This window comes from Juglans microcarpa x Juglans regia, chromosome 2D (assembly GCF_004785595.1).
Source record: "Juglans microcarpa x Juglans regia isolate MS1-56 chromosome 2D, Jm3101_v1.0, whole genome shotgun sequence".
Classification (NCBI taxonomy): Eukaryota; Viridiplantae; Streptophyta; class Magnoliopsida; order Fagales; family Juglandaceae; genus Juglans; species Juglans microcarpa x Juglans regia.
The window spans coordinates 5,192,292-5,216,825 of NC_054596.1; the positions used below are offsets into that span (position 1 = coordinate 5,192,292).

Consider the following 24,534-nt stretch of genomic DNA (forward strand, 5'->3'; position numbering starts at 1 on the left):
GAAGAACAACCTCAGAACAGCTGATTCATGGCAACTCTTAAGCCACACACAATCTTAGTATGAACAAATGCTTGAGATATATTACAAGTCGTTATCAAGTATTAAAGTCCAAGTTGAACAACGATCAGAACCTCAAGAAAACGAAAAGCCATTTGCTTTTGTATTCATTTACTCATTTACCTTGGATCCGTAAACTGCTCATTGTAAGTTATCGCAAATCCCAACTCCTATCCAAACGACACTGGTTCCAAAGGTGTATAAGTGGGTTTACAATACGTGACACGCCCGTAAATCTAAAACGAATACCATGTGAAATTAGTAAATTTGTATTTAATGTTAACAGATTCGGATAAAAATGGATAAGTCTGCTAAGGTATGATTTATAAACAGGTCATTAATGGATCAATCCGTTTAACATGAAACCAGTCCGTTATGACTTGTTTAGATTTTTATTCACAATCATAATTTTATTATTGTTAGATTATAATATTAGTATTTTTCCTTATGTTTTATTGTTAAAATTGTAATTCAGAATCTATACTTATATTTATTGATATCGAGATTGTAATATTGTTTTATTATAAGTTAAAATTTGAAAAATATCGTTATTTTTTATTAATGGGTAGTCTAATTTTTTTTTATAGATATTGTGACTATTAATAAATATATATTTTAACTTTTATATAAAATTATGTTAATCAGGTCAAATGGATTATACAGATTAGTTCAATCCATTTATATGAAATGAGTTGAAATAAGTCATATTATGTTGATCAATTTTTAATTAATTATTAAATAGATCAAAACGGATGACACGATATAACTAATTATTTACATGGATTATATTAGAGTTTAAAGATCTGACATGTTTAACTTGTCGGGTTTTGATTGAGCCGTCTAATCGAATGCCCGTAACTTTACACTACACGAACTTGAATTCCCACACCTATTAATATAAGCAGCTGAGATGCATCTCCTGCCATTCTAATTTACATGCTTTCCTCTATTTTGCTTTCGTGAATACAGAATTCCAGGAGCAATCTACGTTCCTTGCAGTTAAATAAGCCGAATCCCCCAAATAAAATAAAAGCCCAAAACCACGGAATGGCACGTAGTCGTAGCATCGCTTCTGCAAGGACGGACCCATTGTATCGAGAATCAGGACAGCAGTAAGTAATTGATCCCATGGAATGGGCCATCGAGATTAGTTACCGACAATTAATGTGATGATAATTTTGTAAATAGTTATGAAATAATTTATAATTTGAGTTAAGATTTATATTGTGTTTTGAAAAAATTTAAAAAAATTGAATAAAAATATTATAAAGTTGAAATATTGTTATAATATAATTTTCTGATATAATTTTTGTGTTAAAATTTAAAAAAATTATATATTTTTTTTTGTGTTTTTGAAATTTTGAAAAACATTGTAATGAGATTCACTTTCGAAACAAGCCCTTAATCTAGAGTTGGAGCCTATAATAAAAGAGATAGATATATAAAATGAGTCTCATAGCATAAATATTCAATAAATATTACGAGACCTACTTTTAAATGTCTATTTCTCTTCACTTTTAAGTCCTAAAATTCAATCAGTAGAGACCCAAATCCTAGACTAACTACGTAAAACTCAAGATCTCTTAAGTGAAGTTTTTAAATTTAAATTGAGAGAAAGATAGACATTAAAGTAATAATATTTATTGAACAAATGTTCTGTATCTCTTTTCTAATTTAGACCATCCCTGTAATTGTACAAGGGATCCCACTCTCATGAATGACGAGCACTTTAGAAAAAGAGTACTAGTTGATACTTCATCATGACGTACTTTGGGCCAAATAACATGCCGCGTTATTGGCGCCACCACTGACGGGGGATCGACAAAGTGAAGTCGTAAGTCTTTGAGGAAGTCCATTTCGTTTCGATCATTGTCATGGAAAGAGTGTATGAGGCAGAAGCAGCAGTCAAAGCAATCCTACCAAAGTTTTTATGAACATTATTCAGCTGCTGCATTTGTGCCGGTGTGAGCACCAAGCATCGCCTCCAATCACGCCAAAACAGACTGCAACTTTAAGAAAAACATGACCCTCAATATGCCAGCCCACCCCCATGACAACTCTGTCTGCAAGAGAAAGCGAAAAGGGACTCTTCATGAGTCTCGTTTGCTGGCTTGATCGAATACATTGACAGCCCATGAACTCGGGGAATAAGTACATAAAAAAGCAAATTTGTAAGTCATTAAAAGCTGGAAAATTATTACAAATTATGAAACATGATACTTGAATTTTGATATAATTATAAAGCATTTGCTACGTCAACTAATTAAAATGAATAGCTATGTCACGCTCGATTTTGCCTTTGTTGGAAGGGTGTGTGACGCCATTAATTAATCTTTATATACTTCTATGTCTTTTGGCATTTAATTTGGACTTGGAGTACTCCTAGCAAAACTAATGAGTGCTAATAGATACTAATCCTCGGACCAAAAAGAAAAAACAAACAACTTCCAAGAAAGCTATAAAATTATAATTATAGAAAATCATGATAAAATTTAGGTGTTTGAAACTCGGGAAAGAAAAATAATAAACACACATCATTTTTCATAAAATTTTACATAACAATGTTTTAAAAGGAATGTTATTTTTATAAACTAACTTATAAAAGTAACATCATTTTATCAAAATATTATTATTTTATAATATATATTATGAAATGTGTTGTGCGAGTATCATTGCTCCTCGGATCTGAGTTCTGGCCTTCTCCACGTTTTGTTCTCATGAATATGTCTCTCTCTTCGTTACTTATTTTTCTAGTCACTGCCGTCGCAAACAAACGGCTACTTGTTTGTATTACTCTGCACATTCTCTGTCAGTCTGTGCATTAAATCTGAGTCCTTTTAAGTCACATGTATCGATTCCTAGTACATTAGTTTTCCCAACAAACCCATATTTCTTCTCTGCATTCCCTCCGAGAGTCGCTTTTCCAGAAGATGGATTTACAAGCGATTTGCTTGTCTTTCCTCATGTGCAACTTTTTTGCTATTGTAGGTTCACTAAATGATGAAGGTTCTGCTCTTTTATCATTCAAACAATCGTTAGAAAACAACTCAAATAGCCATCTATATAACTGGAACTCTTACGACGAAAGTCCTTGTTCATGGAATGGAGTTACATGCAGAGAAGAAAAGGTTATCTCTCTCGCCATTCCAAATAGGAAACTCGTGGGGTTTATTCCCGCCTCCCTTGGAAAGCTAACTTCACTTCGCCGTGTTAATCTTCGGAACAACAAGATCTATGGAAGTTTGCCAGCCGAGTTATTTGATGCCGCAGAGCTAAAAAGCTTGGTCCTTTCAGGAAATTCATTATCCGGGCCTATTCCTCGAGAGATAGGGAAGCTTAGGAACCTAAAAACATTAGACCTTTCGCAGAACTCCTTCAATGGTTCCATACCTTCATCTCTAGTTCAGTGCGGGAGATTAAAGAAGCTTGTCCTGGGTCAAAACAGTTTAACTGGCTCTGTTCCAGATGAATTTGGAAATAGTTTGATAACTCTTCAGAGAGTCGATCTTTCCTTCAACAAACTCAGCGGGCCCATTCCTAGCACCATGGGCAATTTGTCAAGTTTAGAAGGAACACTCGATCTGTCACACAATTTTCTTAATGGTCCTATCCCAGCAAGCCTGGGGAGCCTACCTCCGAGAGTATATATTGATCTTAGTTACAACAATCTTAGTGGACCAATCCCACAAATCGGTGCTCTGTCGAATGTAGGACCAACAGCTTTCATTGGCAACTCTTTGCTCTGTGGAACACCATTAAAGATTCCATGTTCTTCAAGAATTCCAGATTTTCGATCTATATTACCCTACCCTTCTCAAAATCCAGGTGGTAGGTCTGGCAAGAATGACGAAGGCAAAGACAAATATTCAAATCGTGCTATTTTGATCTCAATTATTGCCAGTGTAGCGGGAATCTGCCTTGTTTGGTTGCTGGTCTCCTATCGGTGCAGAAGAACTTCTGCCGGTCAAGGTGGCGTACGTGTTGGTGGCTGCAGTTTTGAGAAAGCATTGATGGTTAGAAAAGAGTTTTTCTGCTTTGCAAAACAAGACCCAGAGACCTTATCAGAAAACATTGAGCAGTACAAGTTTGTGCATCTGGAACAGCAGCCTAGTTTTAATTTAGACCAACTTCTGAAAGCGTCCGCTTTCCTATTGGGTAGGAGTGGAACTGGGATTGTGTATAAAGTTGTTCTTGAAAATGGGCTTGCCTTAGCAGTGAGAAGATTGGGAGAAGATGGAGGCTCTCAGAGGTTTAGGGAGTTCCAATCTGAAGTGGAAGCAATTGGAAAAGTCAGACATCCCAATATCGTGGCTCTTCGAGCTTATTGCTGGTCTGTCGACGAGAAGCTGCTCATCTATGATTATATACCCAATGGTGATCTCGCCACTGTAATTCATGGTAAAACTTTAATTACATCAACCTTTCTTCTTTAAATGTTCTCTGTTTTCCTTTCCCCCTCTTTCAATGCTTCCAAACACATGCACGAACTAATTAATACAAAGCTGCATAAGTGTCATTTTTTCTTTTTTCACCTTTTGGTTTTCTCCGGTTTGAAATTCCTGTAAAGTATTCCGTATGTGTTTTGTTTTTCACATATTTGTTCTAATCTTCTGGCACCAGGGAAAGCTGGAATAGTGCCCTTCAAACCACTCTCATGGCCTTTTCGATTAAGAATCATGAAAGGAATAGCAAGAGGTTTGGCTTATCTTCATGAATTCAGTCCCAAAAGGTATGTTCATGGAAACTTGAGGCCTAGCAACATACTACTTGGGCAGATGATGGAACCCCATATCTCAGACTTCGGACTTCGCCTACTCACTAATATAGACGGAGAATCCCAAACATATGAATTGGAACAAATGAGTAATGGAACAGGAACACCACAAAGCAGTTCTCCGTACGAATTTCTGCCAACAAGTCCGACAGTAACAGCAAGGTCTAGCTATCAAGCTCCTGAAGCGTCTAGACTCACCAAGCCATCACAAAAGTGGGATATCTACTCATATGGAGTGATTTTACTAGAGATGATTTCTGGAAAGTTTCCAATGATGAAGATTGGTTGCCTGGATATGGATCTGGTTCAATGGATTCAGCTCAGCATTGAGGATAGGAAGCCACTCTCCCATGTCTTGGACCCCTTCATGGGTCATGATTTAGACAATGAGGAGGAGATAGTAGCCATAGTTAAAATTGCTCTAGCATGCGTTCAAAAGAGCCCTGAAAAGAGACCTTCTATGAGGTACGTTTGCGATAATTTGGAAAGATTGGCCTCATCCACTTTATTGAGAGACAATACCGGATAGCATGTTTGTTCATTGTCCTTATGAATTGCAGGCAGAAAACTTTGTGTCTCCACGAGTAGATCTTTTTCTGGACATGTATTCTGCAACTACTGCCTTCTTTATCGGACTTCTAACATCCGTTTGCCTTACTTCAGTAGAAGTAATTGACAGTTCTTTTCCTACTTACCTAGTTATCGTTGCCATTTAGATTACTCTCGTTGGATTAGTCAAAGTCAAAAGGTATTTTTTATAAATGTAAGTAAAATTTAACTTTTGACTATTCCATTCACATAAATAGCTATTTTTTCATTATATAACAATTAAATAATATAAGATAAATTTGATTTTAATTATTCACATCAAATCTTCACGTTAGATTATACATTTATTTATTATATAGTAATAAATAATTAATAATTTTAAAAATATTTAATTTCTTTAATTATTAATTTATTTTATTTTATCATATTTTACTATTATACCTATTATATATTAATTAATAATCATATTCTTATTAAATTAATATATCGCTAATTCAAATTAAGATACCAATTGTGATAAAATATGTGATAGAAAGAAAGAGAGAGAAATAATTAATAAAATATGTATTTGATGTATGTACAGTAATCTTCATATTTAAAAAAACTTTTGAAAGTCACTGTAACTAAATTCTAAATTTAGCTAATTTAGTGTGAGCATATTTTGCTCTCTAATAGCTAAATACTCAATGAATTTAACTTTTAGCTAATCCAATAAGAGTGCTTAAAAGCACTCTCATTAGATTAGTCAAAGTTAAATGATATTTTTGATGAATGTAAAATAAATTTGACTTTTGACTATTCCATTCACATAAATCTCTACATTGGAATAACTATTTTTTCATTATATAACAATAAAATAATATAAGATAAATTTGGTTTTGGTTATTTACATCAAATTTTCACATTAAATTATACATTTATTCATTATATAGTAATTAATAACTAATAATTTTAAAAATATTTAATTTTTTTAATTATTAACTTATTTTATTTTATCATATTTTACTATTATACTTATTATATATTAATTAATAATCATATTCTTATTAAATTAATATATTACTAACTCAAATTAATATACTAATTGTGATAAATATGTGATAGAAAGAAAATGAGAGAAATAATTAATAAAATATATATTTGATGTATGTACAGTAACCTTTAAATTTAGAAAAAATTTTAAAGTCACTGTAGCTAAATATTTTAACTAATCTATTGTGAACATATTTTACTTTCTAATAGCTAAATACTAAATGAATTTAATTTTTAACTAATCTAAAGAGATTGCTATAAGAAGGCTGACAAAACAGGTGGACAAAAATAGAAAGAGCAAACAATATCTGCAGCTAGACAAAACAGCTTCCAAATAAAAGTTAACCACCAATATAAAAATAGGCCTTTCTTTAAGAGAAGATTTACAAGGTTATATAAACGACACAAGCAATCACATCAAGTAGAACATCATAATACTCCAAGTCTCTAAATAAGTAAGATTTTAAAAAATGGGATTGTACATGGAGCACCTGGAAATCTCCCTTAACCGTTAAATGCATTCACTCTTTTACAAACAACTAATTTCACCGATAAAGTTGGACAACGGGAAAAAAAAAATCAAATCATAAGCCAAGGACACCTGATTGCCCAAATGAAAGCAATTCAATCAGTTTTCTTTTTAATTTTCCCGTGTGTACCTTTCTCCTTTTTCTTCTTAATCGAAAAGGGATGGTTTCAAGCACGACATAGCCGAGATGGCTCATTTCACAGGGCCTTAAAACATGGTAAGTAATTTGATTTCAAACAACTTTGCATATTGCATCATGTTAAGATCACATAGCCTAATTTCTTCCTAGTAGGCGGATGCCAGCAATGCCCGCCACACACGAGCAATTAAACTACAAGCAGTTCAAAAGGTGCAAATGAAAGCCCTTAAATGAATAGAATTATAACTTCACCTTCAAGGATAAAACCATTCTTTGTAGTTCTACAACCTGATATGAAAGATTTTATATCATATACAATACGAGCAACATAACATTGGTGTGGAAAGCAAAGAAAAAAGGGTAAACAAACAAAAACAAAAACAAAATTTTAATTCTCATCCCAGACAGTGAACACAAACCCATATCAAAATGAGAATTTTAGTAGGCAAGCTTTTCAAAATTTAAAGTGACCAAAGGATTGCTACCAAAAATTTTTCTTCCCAGCGAATAGAATCATAGCGGCTGCGTGGGTCTGATCTCTTGCTTGAGGTTGTCTTTACGCAAATAAGCAAAAGCCTCGGATCCTGTTGTGGCTTTAATCATGGTTTGTAATAAGAACTCAGGGTGGTGGAGGCTGAGATTTGTATATTTGGATGCGTGCAGGATCATCATCCAGTTCATTCCTGAAATTAGGAGGTTCCCTGGAAGGAATAGGAGTAGACTGATGTTGGTGATGCATCTCAGGAATGCCCATGAGCTGTTGCTGATCATAATGACTCTGCACAAGTGGCATGGCTACATTGGCATGGCCATTTCTGTAGACCTGTGAGGCTAAATCAGGCTTGGCAGGAGTTACTGCAGCGTCCTTGTAAGCAACTTGGGGACTGATTAATGAAACATTTGGATGAATAGGATGCTGATTGGAAGCAGTCGCAGTGTTAACCAAACCACATTGCATAGGCAAATCACCGGGCGTCATCTGTCCAACAGGCACGAAGTAAACAGGGAAAAGCTGATTGGGCTGATAATGGAACTGCTGCTGCGGCTGGGCTGGATAAATCTGGTAACAAGGCGAAATTGGCACTGCGCCAGTAGGGTTTTGGTGTATGTAGTTGGCACCCACTTGTACAAACTGCACTTTTTGCTGAAGTTGATTTGATAGTAAAGATAATGGACACCCAGCAACCGAATCGATACGGGAGAAAGAATCAGGTGGGACTCTAGCCTCTGGTTCAGGGGGCTTACAAGGTACACCCTTCTCCAAGAAAGAAACTTGAACAACTGGATCTAAGCAAGTTGCAGCCTGTGGGCGAGAAATGGCACTTGTAACACTATTATCACTGCGAAAAATTAGACAACCAATCACTCAAGTCAGAGCTCCACTTCGTATTTCTTCCAGCAAGAAAGCATTTTGCCTCTAAAAAATTCTTTTTTGTGGAAAATGAAAGTATAGGAAAACGAAGGAACCAACAATGTCGAATTTTTTACATGAATGTCAAAACCTCTTACAAGCGAGATCTTCCTAGTACTGACTAGTGAGATTTTCCTAAAATGAGAATTTCAAGAATATTATCTAAACACGCAACGGATTAGTCTGAAATTAAAGTCATTGCCTTTCCTCTTCCTCATATTTTCTAAGCAAACGAAAACTGGATGTGAGCGAGAAGAATCGGACGAGTCTAGTAAACAGAGCAAAACCCAATATGACAGAAACTGTCGCTGTACCTTGCAAACGAGTCCGAAGAAAGCAATGTAACCTTAATATCTTGCAGATTAGCCCCGCCATGAGCATCCTCAGCCTGAGCCTTAAGCGAAGACAAATTGCTCGAAGAAGCCGAAGACGAAGCGGACCCGAAAGACGAAGAAGACTCCAAGACCATCGACTCCGCATTCGAAGCAGCACCATTACTCAACTCCCCACCACTGAAACTCTCACTCTGTCCATCACCATCACCCTCCCTACCCATTACCACGACTTTCTGCATAATCTTGGCGCTCTTAAGCGCATCAGAGAACCAAACCTCGGTCTTGGGATGATGAATGACCGGGGGCGGGAAGAGAAACAATCTGATGCGGGAGGACGTAGTAGAAGATGAGGAGGAGGAGGGGGAGGAAGAGGAGAGGCGGATGAGGTGGTGTAAAAAGAAGAGAAGGTCGGGGTCGGAGGCGAGGGGGATGAGGGAGGAGAGGTCGTGGTGGGGAGGGAGGAGGTACTTGAGAGTGAAAGGGAAAGGGACAGAGAGTGTAGAGGCGAGAAGGGTGGTGAGGGAGGAGAGCGTGGAGATGATGAGGGGGTTGACGGAGATGATCTTGGTGTCGCCGCCTGCGTAGCAGAGTGAGTTGGTGCTTAGCCGTGGGACTATGTGACCGCCATAGCTGCACATTAGCCGGAGCTTTGTGTCAGTGGTAGTGATGGGTGGTGGGTCCATGGTGCAGATCGAGATCGAGGGTTTTCGAAGTAGTTGGAAGTTTGGCTCGAAACTTTGAAGGGGGAACTAACGAAGCGGCTGAGCCGAGAGAGAGAGGAGAGAGAAAGGAGAGTAGAAGGGTGTTGAGATTTGACAAAGATATTTAGATTGTGTTTGGATGCTGGATTGTATTGAATTTAAATAATTAAATATTATTAAAATATTATTTAATTTTATTATTATTTTAAAATTTAAAAAAATTAAATTATTTATTATATTTTATATTAAAATTTAAAAAATTTATAATAATAAATTAAAATAAGTTGAGAACAAACTTATTACGTAATTGGATAAAGTCGAAGTAGAACTTTGTCTCGTGTTTTGTGCTGAGTTAGGGTAACAGGTGGCTCGGACAGGGATGTGGGAAGAAGCCACATCAGCTTCCTTAGAATTTTAGGAATACTACATGTAAACTGGTGGAGCCATCGAGTGGGGTCACGTGGAAAATACTATCACCGCACAAGTGTTTTTTTTTTTTTTTTCCGGTTAAAACTGCAAGGATCCCCCCTCCTCCTGGGGCAGAAGGTTTGAATTATTTCCATGTTTGATAGATGAGAAACACGATCGAGAAGGGTGTTGGATAAACGCAGCTGATTATGTTATAAGCATGTAAGTAAAATTTTGGTAGCAAGTTCTTAATGACAATTTGGGCTATGTTAGTTAGCTGTTTCCTTCATTAATTACATATCAATTTATTTGAATTTATCCTTGAAATAAGATATCTTGAAATGAATAATGAAGTCTATATGCATTTCATTTCATTCCCTTTTATCTTATCTTTATTGCTTCTCAGTAGCGAAAAACATTTGGTAAACACACTTGATTGGTTTTGGACTCTTTTCATTTTGTCTCTAGGGATATCATGGGTGTTTGAAATATTTTAATTTAAAATATGCAAAACAGGATACCATTTCAAGGTTTTAAAGATATATATATATATAAATATATATATATATATATATATATATATATATATATACACACACATACATATAATTTTCAAATAAATAATATGCAAGAAAATCGCATTGTTTGGGCCAAGAGAACTAGAGAAGAGACCAATGTTAATTTTATGCAATTTTACTCATATCATGCTAGAAGGCACCATTAAGGGTGGGTTCGGATTCAAAGATGAGATGAGATAATTTTAAATAAAAATTAAAAATTAAAAAAATATTGTTAGAATATTATTTTTTAATATTATTTTTATTTTAAGATTTAAAAAATTTGAATTGAGATTTGAAAGAGTTGAAATTTTTATTATATTTTTTTATAAAAATTTTAAAAAAATTATAATAATAAGATGAGATAAAAATTTTTTTGAATCCAAACCGAGAGTAAGGATACACGGTAATAAAAAATACAAACTTGGCAGCCCACTACCCAGATCTCAAAAATTTTCTTCATTTAGTTCATTATCTTGTGAGGTGGAATCCAATAATTTAATAAATAAATTGACAAGATCCTTATACCTAAATTTATTTAAATTCATTTTAATTCATTTTTATAATTTTTTTAAATTTTAATATAAAATATAATATATAATTTAATTTTTTTAAATTTTAAAATAATAATAATATTAAAATATAATATTCTAATAATATTTTATCATCTTATCTCAACTTAACGCAGTTTAACATCTAAACATAACTTTATTTTTAAAATGATATAAATCTAAAATTTTTTTGCAGAACCGGAACGTGCCGATCATCAAGCTATTACACGTAGCCCCGCACACGTGCACACAGAATCACGGTATGATCAAGCTTTCACCGTCGGTATCTATCTCTCACACGCGCGTACTGTGCAAGCACTGACCTGACCATGGTAACAGTATAATCTATTTTCAATTTCGCTGCCAAAATCGAAGCTTTCAGGTAATGAATGAAGCCCTTTGCTTTTCGTATTCTCTCGTTCAGACGTCACACTTCTTGTTTATCCTAATTCTACTCTATGCGGAGGGGACTCTTTGTATGTATTCGTCTTGTCCTTTCCTACCAGTCCAGCACGAAGCTTCCTGTGGCTATTTCTACTTCCCCTCAAGTATAATCTGACATGGTGACACCCAATAAGCTCCGTTGCCAACGGCATTATTTTTGTATGGTTTTGGTTTGTTCGAACAATGCCTTGGTGGGATTTGGGATCTCTTTCTTGGTTTAGGATCTTTCGGGTAAGATTTTTTATGTTTTTTAGAAATTTCTACCGACATTGGGTGTTTTGGCTCGTGTTCCCGGATTATTTAAGCCGATGCCTTTGGGCTTGTTTTGTGCCTTGGTTTGATATCCTAGATTTTTTAGTTGTAGTTTATAGATTATATGGATTATTGAGTTCACGACTATTTTGGGCGCTATGTATCGGGAGCTGAATTTACTATGCAGGTGATAGTTAATTTGGGGATGAAATATTTCGAGGGTTAGTCCCGTATGATTTTTCACAGCACATTCATGTTTATTTATACGCATAGCCCTACTCCCAGTAACTTCGGGTTCGTCACTGACGCTCTTTCCGCCATTCAGTGTTATTCAAAGCCTCATAGAGCTTCCTTTGCGTTCTGGTGCATTCGGTTTATGTCTTCATAGTTTTTAATCTGGAAATATGATAAAGAATCTTGTTAGGCTTTGGGATTTTAGTTTGCTAGATTAATTTGGATCATCGTGGAGGATGATTACCTGTGCCTTCTTAACTGCAATGGTATTTTGTAGATCAAGAATCAACGGTTTGCAGTTTAAATAGCCAGATACAAGGTAAATAAGCTTTGAGGTAACTTAAGATGCACTCACTCCTTCTTGGACCCATAAACTCACCCACGGGTTTAATTTCGTTTTCTGGTTGAGCCAGTTATTATTTAAAGTTATGGAGTTAGGATACATATTCAACTTTCTTAGCTGCAATGTGGAGTCCTGAATTTAAATTTTTGTTTGCACGATTAAACTAGGTGAATATTCCGTGTACAAGGCATTTCTTTTAAATATTGACTTCTTGGGATTATCTAGGAAGTTTCAAGCAGGAGGTCTGAGATTTCTGTGGTTACTAGTGGTTGGTTTTCTTCCGATGACTGTCCATTGATAGAACAGAAGAATAAAGAGGTACTTAAATTATCTTTCCTAACTATTCATTTGAATTAGCTTGAGTGATTATTTGGCTAACAGAATTTGAATCTGCACCTTTTATGTGGAGTTTTGTTCAGTTCAGTAACTAGTGGAACTTTTTGTTCCCTGATTATAGTTAATTGATGTAGGGTTCTTCTTCGTTGGTTTACTTTCTTGAATATTGATGCTTCATGACATCCAGGTGGCTATGGAGTTTCTTGTGACTGATTAGTGTTATTAATATTATTATTTTCAAAATATAACTTTTTCAAGGTATAATACTGATTACACGCCTTGTTTATAGTTGTCTTGATAATTCTAGCCATCCCAAAGGAATCATCTCCGAATTATATGACAAGCATGTAATGGCCTTTTCTTGTTATGTCTTCATTGTAATAGAGTATCAAGTGTTCTAAAGTTCTTGAATTAAGATAACATCTTTCATAGTAGGTGTCAATTCGCTATATGAAATTGAAGCATCTTCTCATTCACTGAATTTTGTATCAAAGCTCGTTGTTTTTCTTCATTTGTAGTTTTCTTCTGCATTTAATGTTTATGTAATGATGACATACTTATAAGTGATTTTTTATGTACCGCTCGTTTGCATTCTGTCTTTATATTATTGCCAATAGTCACTGTCACTGCAGTTTTAGGTAGCAGCTGTATCTTATGATGTTTCATCATTGGTGCCATGGGGATCTGACCAAAGCACTTCTTGAGCTACTTACACTGTTTAACTAGGGATATGTATGTTGTAATAATTCCTATAATTTTTCATGTCTGCCTTTTACAGAGTCAAATCATATTGTTTTGGGCTGCATTACTCTATTGTCTTTCTTCTGAGATACTGAAGATATCAGAATCTGATAGGTTTCCCTATAATTGTTGAAGTATATGTGAGAGACAAGATAAAAATATGTGAAAGAGCATTTGATTTGGAGTTTGCCTCTTGTTTGGGGCTCTCTGTGTCGCCACTATTCTCACCATAGACTTTACGTATTATTACCATGTTCCATCAGGAATTTCTAACACTCTGAAATCAATTAATTCCAATTCTCATTGTGGTTACATGTATAACAGGAAAGAATGAGGGAAGTTCAGCTTGGTTCACATACTGTAAAGTCCCATGGATTCACAGTTGCAAGGACACATTTGCATGACTGGCTGATACTCGTGCTTCTTATGCTGATTGAGATCATCCTATATGCAATCCATCCATTTTATCGCTTTGTTGGGAAGGATATGATGAATGACCTCAAGTATCCCCTTAAAAGCAATACAGTACCAGTTTGGGCTGTTCCTGTAAGTGTTCCTACATGATTATGGTATGGATGTAACCCTAGTATTGTAACTTGTAAGTACATTTTTAGAGTGATGAAACTGATGAGAAGGTTCTGTGTTCTGTTTTTTGGATGATTAGGTCTATTCAGTTCTGTTGCCAATTGTGATTTTTCTTGTCATCTATTTCCGGAGAAGAGATGTCTATGATCTTCATCATGCCATACTAGGTGATAAATCTTATGCCTCCCTATTGGCTTATCTAGTAAAAACTCTTGGTGTGCAATTAACTGAAGAAAATCTAGTGGACAGTTTTTTTTTTTTTTGTAAGTATATTGACACAGTTTGATGATTTGAAAATTATTTGTTATGTGCAGGTCTCTTGTTCTCTGTTCTAGTCACAGCAGTTATTACAGATGCTATAAAAAATGCTGTTGGCAGACCTCGGCCAGACTTCTTTTGGCGTTGTTTTCCGGATGGAAAGGATGTATGTCTAGAATTACAGTTCCTTTGCACTTCCTTCTAAGGGAGCATAGCGTCTATTATGTTTGTTTATATCATGACATCGATAATGGCAATTGATAACCAGTTTCTTCTCAGGTTTATGATACGTTGGGAAACGTTATATGTCATGGTGAGAAAAATGTCATAAAGGAAGGACATAAGAGTTTTCCCAGTGGTCATACATCATGTAAGCTGCACTGTACTTCATTTGTTCTTCTATATTGCCACTTAATGAATATATTTGTTTTGCTAAATCTTTTGAAAGAATTATTAGGTTTGAGGAAATCTTAATTCTGGCAGGGTCCTTTGCTGGTCTAGGTTTTCTGTCACTCTACTTATCTGGAAAAATAAAAGTATTTGATCGCAGAGGCCATATTGCAAAACTATGTATCATCTTTTTTCCTTTACTTTTTGCAACACTTGTTGGCATTTCACGGGTGGATGACTACTGGCACCACTGGCAGGATGTATTTGCTGGAGGTCTCTTAGGTTAGTGCTACTTTAATCCGTCCTTTAGGCAATTGCAACGGCTTAGCAATCTTATTTTATGTTTATCTTTATTAATTACTAGGATAACACTTTTTTGTAGGGCTCACAGTGGCTACGTTTTGCTATTTGCAGTTCTTTGCACCCCCATATCATCCTGAAGGTATGCTCCCAGGCTAATCCCTTGTGCTGTTTTATATATTTGGAGACAATATTTCTGAAAATGGAATTGGAAGGCTCCATTGCTATTTTAGATGATGATTATACTGATCCATACCATTTCCTAAAATGATTTACGGCGATGTTTCTTGTATGATATAATGGTCAGCATTATATTCACAAGGTGATTGCATTTCTCCAACAGCATTTTCTTCATTTTTTTTCCAATATTAAAAGAAAAAATGGGCTGTTATGCAATCGTTCTTATTTCTGCTACTAAATGAGCGAGGAAAACTATACTTTGTGGTGCTCTTTTTGTGGTATCTTCTCTCTCTTCTCAAGAGCCAAGAAAAGCATTGCTTGTCTATGTGCATGGATTAGGAAGCTTGAAATGGATTTGGTACGACACCAGAAATAAGTGATGGACTGGACAAGAAGAATTTTATTATATCCCTTCTTGTCCTCGTCTATTAGAGGCCCTTGTTCCCTTTGGTTGTACAAATTAATGTTTAAATCATTGTCTACAGTGTAAATGTACGCTGTTCATAAAATTTTGTTACCAAGGAACATGCACACACTGGTGTTATCTTCAGAATGGACATTGATTGCATTACTTATAAATCGAATTCATGAACCTGGTATAACTTTTGGAGAGTCTTTCGAGGTTAGCCTGACAACCTTGGGTTTTTTGTGCTAGATTGGTTTGACCTCGGCTCTTAGGTGGGTGGGATGAGACCGAACAATTGATTCAGTACCTTAGTGAAAAAGATGCATTCATCAAGAGTCAAGATAACCTTTTGGACAGAAGTACATATAGCATCTTGACTGTGTACTAGGAGAAACTAGGAAAAAGTTATAAAAAGCTTCAGATGAACTAGAAATGTATTCTTTACCTCCATTATTGGACATTACCTACAAAAAAAACTTCCATTATTGGACATGATTGTCTACTAGGTGACTAAAGTTGGCTTGTCTGGTGCATATTTGATTGCCATGCCAACATGACTACTACGACTATCAGCATATATGACTGGTGGTGGTTGAAATTCATAGCCAGTTGAAAGATGGCCTTAACCATGGATATATCAATTTTTCATTTTCTTTTCTTCTAAATTGGACGCTTTATAATAACTGAGGTTCTGCACTTACTGTTTGTAGGTTGGGGGCCTTATGCGTACTTTCGGGTGTTGGAGGAGTCGCATGGAAGAACACAAGCAGCCAATGCCGTCAATGCAGGCAATGTGCAGGCCATGGAGGTTCAGGTTGACAACGAACAAGATGAAAGAAGCATCCAAGGGTGTATCGGTATATCCCTGGCACACAATTCTAGTTCAAAATTGGAAGAAATCGAATCTGGCAGGACATAGTTATGTATATTTTTTGCGAGACCGTCCAATCTCCAGACCATCTACTTCATCTACATTTATGCGTATGCATACGTGCGCTAGACGATAGGTTGCCTCTACTTGTCCAAGTAAATTTTGAAACTTTCGAATGCAGTTTTCCATCTTTTTTATCTACAATATAAAGCCGAAGTGCAGCTTGGAAATGATGCAAACTTTTATACTCTTCAAAGCTTGATTTTATGGTTTGTAAAACACTCTTATAAAGCTTACGGTTTGAGTGAATTCTGTTGTCACCCTCTGAATTAAAAGAGGACTATATGTATACATACTTCTAACCAATGCAGGTTTCTCTCGTATTCACAAAAAAGGAGCTGATCAGAAGGGTGGGGAAAGGGCGCCAAACAAATATACAATACACAAAAAAAAAAAAAAAAAAAAAAAAAAAACCAGAAAAATATACTGTGCAGTTGTTATGGGAATCCTTCAAAGATGAATTATTTTCGTAAGCTTCCTCATATCACATACGCATATGGAACAACAGGCATGAGGAGCATCATCACCGAAATTCGAGATGACCATTAAAATCCGCAATCCATTGGAAGAGAACAAAGCGCCCCAATCAATGCATAATCTCCTATTATCACGGCAAATAGCTCGTCTGAGCTAGGGCTGTAAACTTGAGAGTGGACTTAAAAATAGAGTAGGTTAAGCCGAATGGCATTGAAACTTATTTGACCTTTGCACTATACTTTATAAATAAACCCTGATTTAGCGGTGTGGATTTATAATTTCTACATGATTTTGCAGAGGGTTCCGATTATGATCTGTGTCAATCAAGATTTGAAATTTAAGATTTGATGTCGAACAACGTAATCATTATGAAGGATTTTAGAGAATTATTGCAATTATTACAATAGATCTCAAGAATAAATTAGATTGACAATGTGAAATTACCCAGTTAGAAACACACCTCACTGTCCTTTTTAAATATGAAAGCTCTTGGAGAATTCCATTATTATCTCTGTATCCGTTGGATGCAAGAAAGAGTTGGCCGCAAAACCATTAAGCTTACGGTACTTTCTTATTTTATTATGCTCCTCTTAATTTATATCAAAATCTATATTTTCACTGTATTTGCCATTAAAGCTTCGCTTTGTGTTTGCTTTACTCGTTACACTCGAGTCTCTACAAGTAAATTAAGTACTGGAGGAGTAGGGAGACGGAGTAATAGAGAGGTATATGCAGAGACAGCGATGGGATTTGTATTTGTGTTGAGTGGTGATTAATCGTTTTAATGCTTATTATTATTATTGTCTACAAGCTTGTCCAAATTTACATTGTGTCAGTCTTTCTCTTCTTCTTTAATTGGCAGAAAAAGAGATTGCTTTTTAGAGCATCTTTAATAGATGATGTAAAATACAATTACTTGTAAAATATGAAGAAATTTGGTGGAAAGTCACGTCAAATAGATGTTGTATTTGATCTTTATTTAACAATCTATTACAGTAAACCAGCTAGAGGTGGAGTAAACTCCTCGGATTTATCCTTTCCCATGCCGACCTTTACCCTTATTTCATTTCAGTCCCTCTCTTTTAGAGCACGCTTTTCCACTCTGGTAGTTGAAATAGATTGTTGACTTTGGGAAGTTGGCTATTCTTTTATCAAGTACAAGTTGAAGCAAGCCGTGGGTTTCCAATAAGATGTTGTCTACAGTTCAATATGGGTCCGTCCAACATGATGCTCATAGAACTATGAATTTTACTGCCAAGTAGATAAATTGGTCGGGCGATGGCGTTGAGGTTTCAGGGTTCATAGATCCTGAAAAAGAATTCAAATATTGGAGATGATTTTGTTATATTTCTTACTAGATATATATTCCTGTATCTGTATTGACTACATAGGGCTTAGAGTTCACGAGTTTGTTAGTAAAAACACAAAATTGCACTTAATGATCATTTTTTTTTTTTAACTTTAATCCAGATTCTTCACCTAAACACATCTTCAATTTGTTTGTTCAGAAAATGGGTCGTGGAAAACTCCCAATGGAAATCATAAGGAAGGAGAAATCTCGTATCACAACTTTCCAGAAGAGAAAGAGGGGTCTAATGAAGAAGGCTTATGAATTCTCCACCCTCTGCGGCAGTGATACTTGTATGATCATCTATGGTCCTAAATCCGGTGACCGGGAACTCGAACTTGGCACCTGGCCCCAAGACCGTGCCGAAGTTGATCGCATTATCAACAAGTATAAGACCGATAGCACGCTCAAACGTGCAAGGGGAGCCTTTGATTTGTCGGACTTCTTCGTAGACAGGAACAAGAGGGTTGAAGTTGAGATTAAAAAATTGCGCAAGAATATTCTCATGGCAAAGTACCCAACATGGGATGATCGCATCGAGCTTTTGACAGAGGATCAATTAAGGTTGCTTCTTGACGTCATGGACGCAAAGATTGAAGGTGCAGGACTGAGGATTAACATGATGAAAGGGAATCAGAACATGATGGAGAAAGCAACAACATCAAGGTTGGTTGCAGGTGGCCACAATGGCCCTCAGCCTGAAGTAATCAGAAGCCATTTTAATAGCATGCAAGCCTTGTATCAAGACCAGATGTCTAAATCTCCTTTGAATCCACTTGAAACTCAGTGGACCCCACAATTCCAAATTGATCATCAGGGATCTCAGATGCTAATTCCATTTGATCCAAGTCTTGGGGATAATCCTTTCATGAAGCTGCTACATGGTACTCAAGATCATTGGACTCAACACGGCGCCGGGTCTGCTAGCCAAACTCATGCGCCCCTGAATGGTCTTTCTAACTACAACATGATGTCGGGGGTTTTGGACAACATGATTTGGAACAATCCAGGTGCCCCGATGAACTACAATGATCTAATGATCACCAGACAATTGACGCCACACCACATATTGCAATGCCCGACAATGCCAAATCTTAATTACTCGCATGTGCATAACTTTCAAGTGAACGAGTTATATGATATTCATGAGTTCGATATGAAGAACAAGCATTTGATATGAAGAATAAACGTTTGATTTGACCTAGGGATTTTCAAGTTTATTACTGCTCGATCTATCTTAATTTGGCCCGAATGCACTAATTTGACCTTTGTAATTCTTACCTTATCGTTGTTAAGGATTTAAAATGGGTCTCGGCTTTTCTTCTATATTCTTCATGTGTAGACAAATAAATATACCTATTTTTGATTTTCCGTAGTGATTATGTTGAAATTTGAATGGTCTTTTCTTAGTTTTTACTAATTTTCAGCTCTCATATTGTATTCGTGATCTTATATAATCCTGTGCTTTCATGTCATCGTTATGGTTTCACCAAAATTTAGGATTCCAATATATTTCTAGTTCCAAATGTCATGGGCTATTCGAACACAACTAGAGAAGCATTTAATTAGTAAATATTTTGACTTGTAAAATGCCAACATAGATATTAGTAAAAGAAATCTGTCAGTCTAATTTGCATGTTTCAAGCTTCTAGAAAGTGACATATATGGACAATATTTGTGCCAAAGTCAATGAGAAAACTATTCAGCTTGGGACAGCAAGGTGCGAAGGTCGGATGGTTGGTGCAGTACGAAAAGCGGTCGTGATGCTAAAATAGTGTTCAACAACATGCATATGCAGGGTCTGTCGTGTAGAATGTTGAATATTGTTATAAGGTCAGGAAGAATGTTATTTTTCAATAGTTTCATTGTTGACCATGATCTCCTTTCTCATGATTATATTTAAATGCCCGATTATTCTTTCATCGATGCATCATGTCAATTTCTGTACTGTTTTACCAATGACCAGATTTTGAAATTCTGAAACTGGAAATAATAATTAAGCCTCGGTTCATGCATAGATAGGAGTATTCATATTTCAATGCCTTTCACAAGTATTCATGATGTCAGAAAAGCTACCAAGAATTCAAATTTGGTGATGGCTGCTAATCCAAAAAGAAACAAAATTATCCACCAGTAGTACTAGTTATTCAACGAACACAAAATCAACACAAAGAAAAAAGCTCTTGATATGATTTCAATACAAAATTGATCTCTTGTTTGAATCCGAGGAGCTCTGCTTGGATATATACGACTCTAAGGAGTCCAAACTAAGACCCAATCCAAACCCCTGACCGTATCCAAAACCCACACCAACACCACAACCGATTCCAACCCCAAAAACCAGCTGCAGATGGTTCCACGGCCAGCCCCCATAGCCAATCCCTCCAATCAACCCAAACCCCATTCCAGCACCACACCCTATCCCTACACCACCTCCAGGCCCCAGCACTTGTACTACTCCCTCTGCCTTCTTGTCGTTGTTGTTGCGAAGAAATTTAGCCACCGGGAATTGCTTCCTCTCATTCTTCTTCTTGCTGCTGCCGTTGCCCTTCCAGTTCCAGAAGGAGTCGGAATCAGGAGCTTGGCTGCGTTTGGAGTTAGATAGCATGGATGCGAGAAGTCAAAAGGTGGGAAAAGATGATAGCTGAATTAGCCGGATTGGGTTGGTCCAATAATCCAATAGTACTTCGGGGTTGGATCCTCATTCCTTATCTCAGTTAGGGTGGATATGTGAGACTCTGGCCTCCCACGTCTTCACGTCCCATCTTCCTTTGTTTGTTTCTGAAGGAATTATCTTACCAAACTCTTTCATTGTCGTCGTTTTGGTCCCGTTTACGATAATTAATTCATGTCTCCAGGCCTTATAGAGCGTGTAAGTAGGTACTATATATAATTCACATGTAAGTAGGTTGGATCGGAGTTAGGCCTAGTTTAGGTATCAATTCAGTTATCTATTCTTTTTCATCGAAATAGACATACACAGTATTAAATATAAGTCTCTTAAGAACTTTATAGAAACAATATTAATTATTTACTGTAAGATTTATATAATAATGTTACAGTAACATTTTTCAAGTAAATTTTTTTTATTATTAAAAAGAATAGTTCCTTAAAATTAATTTAAAACAGAAAAAATTTCTCTCGGACCGAGGCAAGTGGAAACAAAGAACTCAAATGGTCATTGATCGTATCAGATAGCTTTGACAAAAGGTTTTTAGGCTGCCCCCACAAAATTTATGTGGTAGCCGCAAAATAGACGGTGGTGCCCTTCAATTATATATGCTGGGGGTTGAAATCTTTTCCTTCCACATGATATGCATGCATGGCACCCACCTTGAGGAGCGTAAACGACTTGGGTCTAGCCGTTTAATTAATCCGTGCATGCCACAACTACTATCAAACTTTAATTTTCTACTCTAGCTAGGCTGCCGCACACAACCATGAACCAACCACAGCCATTCAACAACCACAATCAATGTGACAATTTATTTTCCTAAGTCATCGTATACTAACACAAGTCCTTGGAAATAGGGGGTGTCTAATTAAGGAGGGAGATTTTTTACCATTTTTTGCACAAATATTTTTATAAGGAAATTAAAGAGAAATAAAAATAACGTACTGTAGATCTCTAAATTTTTTAAAGGAATTGGTTCAAAAGGCATCCGAACATTCATTGGCCGGCAAATTAAGCAATGCATCATGTCAAAATCAAGCCCGTAAAAAAGCCAATGACAAAGACTTCATGTTAAACCTCGCGACTTTTATGTTGCTTGATCTGTGTTTAAACATCTAGATGACTGTTCTTTTCTGCGCTTATGCGTCATTCCCGGAAACATTCAACTGAGCTTGTAGATTTTAGAGGGTTTTTTAGCTGCGATGCTTCGAGAAACAGCAATCTTTTATTAAACTATTTATGTGATAATGTGAAGAGTAGTGCTACATCCCCCGAAGATCTCCCGAGAAGGCAAAAAAATGTTTTTCTATTTTTTCTAATTTATTTTCATTCTCTTTTTTTTTTTTTTTTGGTATATTTAAATATTTTTAAAAAAGGAAAAAAATTCACAATATTATTAAAAAATATTTTTTTAATCACTAAATAAAAAATAAAATAAAAGAAACACTGTCAGTAGATCAAATGCTCGGGACGATTTTCGGGATCCCAAGCATTTCTCTAATGTGAAATGTGAATATATATATATATATACAGATGCAGGTCGTTTTCCTTTTGTCATGTATGGAAATGTACATTTATAGGATGGGCCAATTCTCCACCCAGAAAACCGATTACTTGTCAAACTGGCTTTATTGACGTGCGACTCTCAACCTTCGTTTCCACATCATGCATTAATGATTAAAAAAAATTTGTTGCCTACTGAGTTTGAATGGCCCTCCACCCTCCATTAATATATAATATGAGACTGATCACCATTGCTTTGCCATATTCAAGCTCTCTGTCTCTGTCTCTCTCAAATGGAGTTAATTCCTAAACCGATTCAGGGTAGCTTAAAGAGGTGCTGGAGAAGACAACGATACCAAAGACTCCATGATTCAAAAACGAGCCGAAAGAACTTAAAGATCACGAGGCTTGGAGATAGAGGCGCCCGACGTAGAGGTTGGAGAATCAGAGCAATTCCGAAGCTGCGGTGGAAGATAGGCTCGCCTCTCAAACTTTGGAGCATGCTAAAGAATACTTACATCAACATGATGGTTAACTTGGCCGGCAACGTAGGGTATTTGAATACTGCCAACGTCTTCGGAGCAAAACGGATTCCAAAGGGTCGCCGCCAAGGTCCCTCAGTTTACACCGTTGAAGAAGTTGAGAACAGGCTGATTTTCGAGATTTATAAGGTCTTGCAAGCTTCTCGAGAAGTAAGCACTGCCACATAGACTGCAGAGACCGGATCTATAATCATTGTCTGTTTTCTTTTCTTCGTTCTTAATTTGTTCTCTCCCCGAGCTCCCCCCCTCTTCCTTTTTTAAGGATATGTTGAAAAGTGAAAATATAGTCGGAACATGATGTAATGTTGTTTTCTTCATAAATATATCCTTTTCTTCTGTAAAGGTTTTTTTTTTTTTTTTTTTTTTTTTCACTTTGATTTCAAGTTTTGTTGAAAGAAGTGTTACTCAGTGACATATGATCTTATATGCATAAGCTCCCATATTGTTGAAGTTTGGAGGCTCAGAAAAAATATGAGATTCGAGTTTCTCTAATTAAACATAGACAGAAAATTCATGGCCTCCTCCAGTATGTAATAAAATGGGGAGATCCAGGAGGACTTTTGTTCGTCGTTACACCATATATAATTCATGAGTTCTAAAATCAGAATCTTTTTCTTTTGCTAATTGAAACTTTGTCGTGGCAATACAACGTGAAACATGGGAAATCCATGTAAAAAAGGGACCCCTTTTAAGTGTTTAAAATTAATTGATGGCTCCATCCTGAATAAAACACCTAAAGATAACTACTTCTACACAAGAAAACACAAAAGTACTATTGTGTTCGAAATACTGAATAACTACTAATTATTAGAAATCATAACAGTAGTCATTGCCCTAAAAAATAAAATCTTCCTTTGGGTCGCAATATATAATAAGAGTTTTGTGGTTTGTCAATAAATTAGTACACTTAACTTCTTGTGAAATTTATTATAATAAAAAAAAACTAAAACATTAATATTTTTTCATCATTATGGGACCATCTTCGATCAGAATTTTGGTTGCGTTTGGATAGTGAGTTAAGTGATATTAGATATTCTGTTAATAGTAATGAAAAATTAGTGATAAAATATTAAATAATAGTGAAAAGTAAGTAAAAAATAATAATAAAATAATAAATAGTCATCACTTTTCCATTGAATAACGAAATATACATACACCAGACTACAACCAGGTCAGAGTAGAAACTGTCCTGATTTATAAAATAAATTTTAAAAAAAAAAAGATTTTTTTTTAATAATAGTAGAGCTGAAAGAGAGCTCACCCAGCCTCAGGGAATTTGGAGCCGAACTCTACCAACTAAATAAGGCCCAAATTAGCAGAGGAGCATCACAGAACTAGTTTTATAAGGCTGCGTACTTATTTGTAACTTACTGGGCCAAGGTCCAAGCTTATTCATCGGTGTGGGACACCCAATTTTGGAGAAATGCAGAGATGTCAAAGAGCACTAAAATTATACTATGGAGAATGATAATATTATTATCCTTCTTCTACTATTCATTTACTACTCTTTTTAATTTTTTATTTTACTTAATAGTTAAGGAAGTGAC

General features: G+C 35.8%; 6 protein-coding genes across 15 annotated transcripts; 4 read left to right on the forward strand and 2 right to left on the reverse strand.

The window, feature by feature from the left end:
• Positions 1-2,987: 2,987 nt before the first annotated feature.
• LOC121248792 (receptor protein kinase-like protein ZAR1) lies at positions 2,988-5,525 on the forward strand. Of its 2 annotated transcripts, XM_041147362.1 has the most exons (3): positions 2,988-4,455; positions 4,678-5,296; positions 5,392-5,525. In XM_041147362.1, the coding sequence occupies exons 1-3, from the start codon at positions 2,988-2,990 to the stop codon at positions 5,417-5,419; spliced, it is 2,115 nt and encodes a 704-aa protein (XP_041003296.1). In that variant the 3' UTR covers positions 5,420-5,525. The 2 variants fall into 2 exon arrangements, with proteins under 2 accessions (XP_041003296.1, XP_041003295.1); XM_041147361.1 differs by having other exon boundaries at positions 4,678-5,525.
• A 1,768-nt stretch (positions 5,526-7,293) lies between these two features.
• LOC121248793 (uncharacterized serine-rich protein C215.13) lies at positions 7,294-9,649 on the reverse strand. Its single transcript, XM_041147363.1, has 2 exons — positions 8,806-9,649; positions 7,294-8,420 (listed from the first exon to the last, which is right to left on the reverse strand). Exons 1-2 carry the CDS (start codon positions 9,507-9,509, stop codon positions 7,700-7,702), a joined length of 1,425 nt encoding a protein of 474 aa, XP_041003297.1. The 5' UTR covers positions 9,510-9,649; the 3' UTR covers positions 7,294-7,699.
• A 386-nt stretch (positions 9,650-10,035) lies between these two features.
• LOC121248794 (putative lipid phosphate phosphatase 3, chloroplastic) lies at positions 10,036-16,692 on the forward strand. Of its 9 annotated transcripts, none has more exons than XM_041147369.1 (10): positions 10,036-10,157; positions 11,240-11,303; positions 12,542-12,634; positions 13,721-13,939; positions 14,058-14,145; positions 14,293-14,402; positions 14,516-14,606; positions 14,720-14,908; positions 15,009-15,068; positions 16,223-16,692. In XM_041147369.1, the coding sequence occupies exons 4-10, from the start codon at positions 13,724-13,726 to the stop codon at positions 16,429-16,431; spliced, it is 963 nt and encodes a 320-aa protein (XP_041003303.1). In that variant the 5' UTR covers positions 10,036-10,157; positions 11,240-11,303; positions 12,542-12,634; positions 13,721-13,723; the 3' UTR covers positions 16,432-16,692. The 9 variants fall into 9 exon arrangements, with proteins under 9 accessions (XP_041003303.1, XP_041003304.1, XP_041003299.1 ...); XM_041147365.1 differs by lacking the exons at positions 10,036-10,157; positions 11,240-11,303 and adding exons at positions 11,330-11,425; positions 11,550-11,718; XM_041147370.1 differs by lacking the exon at positions 11,240-11,303 and having other exon boundaries at positions 10,058-10,157.
• Positions 16,693-17,998: 1,306 nt separating this feature from the next.
• On the forward strand, positions 17,999-19,515 carry LOC121248795 (agamous-like MADS-box protein AGL82). Its single transcript, XM_041147374.1, has one exon. The coding sequence runs from the start codon at positions 18,432-18,434 to the stop codon at positions 19,446-19,448; it is 1,017 nt and encodes a 338-aa protein (XP_041003308.1). The 5' UTR covers positions 17,999-18,431; the 3' UTR covers positions 19,449-19,515.
• An 868-nt stretch (positions 19,516-20,383) lies between these two features.
• Positions 20,384-21,031, reverse strand: LOC121248796 (fibroin heavy chain). Its single transcript, XM_041147375.1, has one exon. The coding sequence runs from the start codon at positions 20,874-20,876 to the stop codon at positions 20,463-20,465; it is 414 nt and encodes a 137-aa protein (XP_041003309.1). The 5' UTR covers positions 20,877-21,031; the 3' UTR covers positions 20,384-20,462.
• A 1,707-nt stretch (positions 21,032-22,738) lies between these two features.
• Positions 22,739-23,155, forward strand: LOC121248076. Its single transcript, XM_041146433.1, has one exon. The coding sequence runs from the start codon at positions 22,739-22,741 to the stop codon at positions 23,153-23,155; it is 417 nt and encodes a 138-aa protein (XP_041002367.1).
• The last annotated feature ends 1,379 nt before the right edge of the window (positions 23,156-24,534 follow it).

Coding starts and splice junctions, on each gene's coding strand:
- LOC121248792 (XM_041147361.1), top strand. CDS start 2,988: ATGGATTTACAAGCGATTTGCTTGTCTTTCCTCATGTGCAACTTTTTT. Junction 4,456..4,677: donor TCTCGCCACTGTAATTCATG/GTAAAACTTTAA, acceptor TTCTGGCACCAG/GGAAAGCTGGAATAGTGCCC.
- LOC121248796 (XM_041147375.1), bottom strand. CDS start 20,876: ATGCTATCTAACTCCAAACGCAGCCAAGCTCCTGATTCCGACTCCTTC.
- LOC121248794 (XM_041147365.1), top strand. CDS start 11,671: ATGCCTTGGTGGGATTTGGGATCTCTTTCTTGGTTTAGGATCTTTCGG. Junction 11,719..12,541: donor CTTGGTTTAGGATCTTTCGG/GTAAGATTTTTT, acceptor GGGATTATCTAG/GAAGTTTCAAGCAGGAGGTC. Junction 15,069..16,222: donor ACCCCCATATCATCCTGAAG/GTATGCTCCCAG, acceptor TACTGTTTGTAG/GTTGGGGGCCTTATGCGTAC.
- LOC121248076 (XM_041146433.1), top strand. CDS start 22,739: ATGGAGTTAATTCCTAAACCGATTCAGGGTAGCTTAAAGAGGTGCTGG.
- LOC121248795 (XM_041147374.1), top strand. CDS start 18,432: ATGGGTCGTGGAAAACTCCCAATGGAAATCATAAGGAAGGAGAAATCT.
- LOC121248793 (XM_041147363.1), bottom strand. CDS start 9,509: ATGGACCCACCACCCATCACTACCACTGACACAAAGCTCCGGCTAATG. Junction 8,421..8,805: donor TCTTCGGACTCGTTTGCAAG/GTACAGCGACAG, acceptor AATTTTTCGCAG/TGATAATAGTGTTACAAGTG.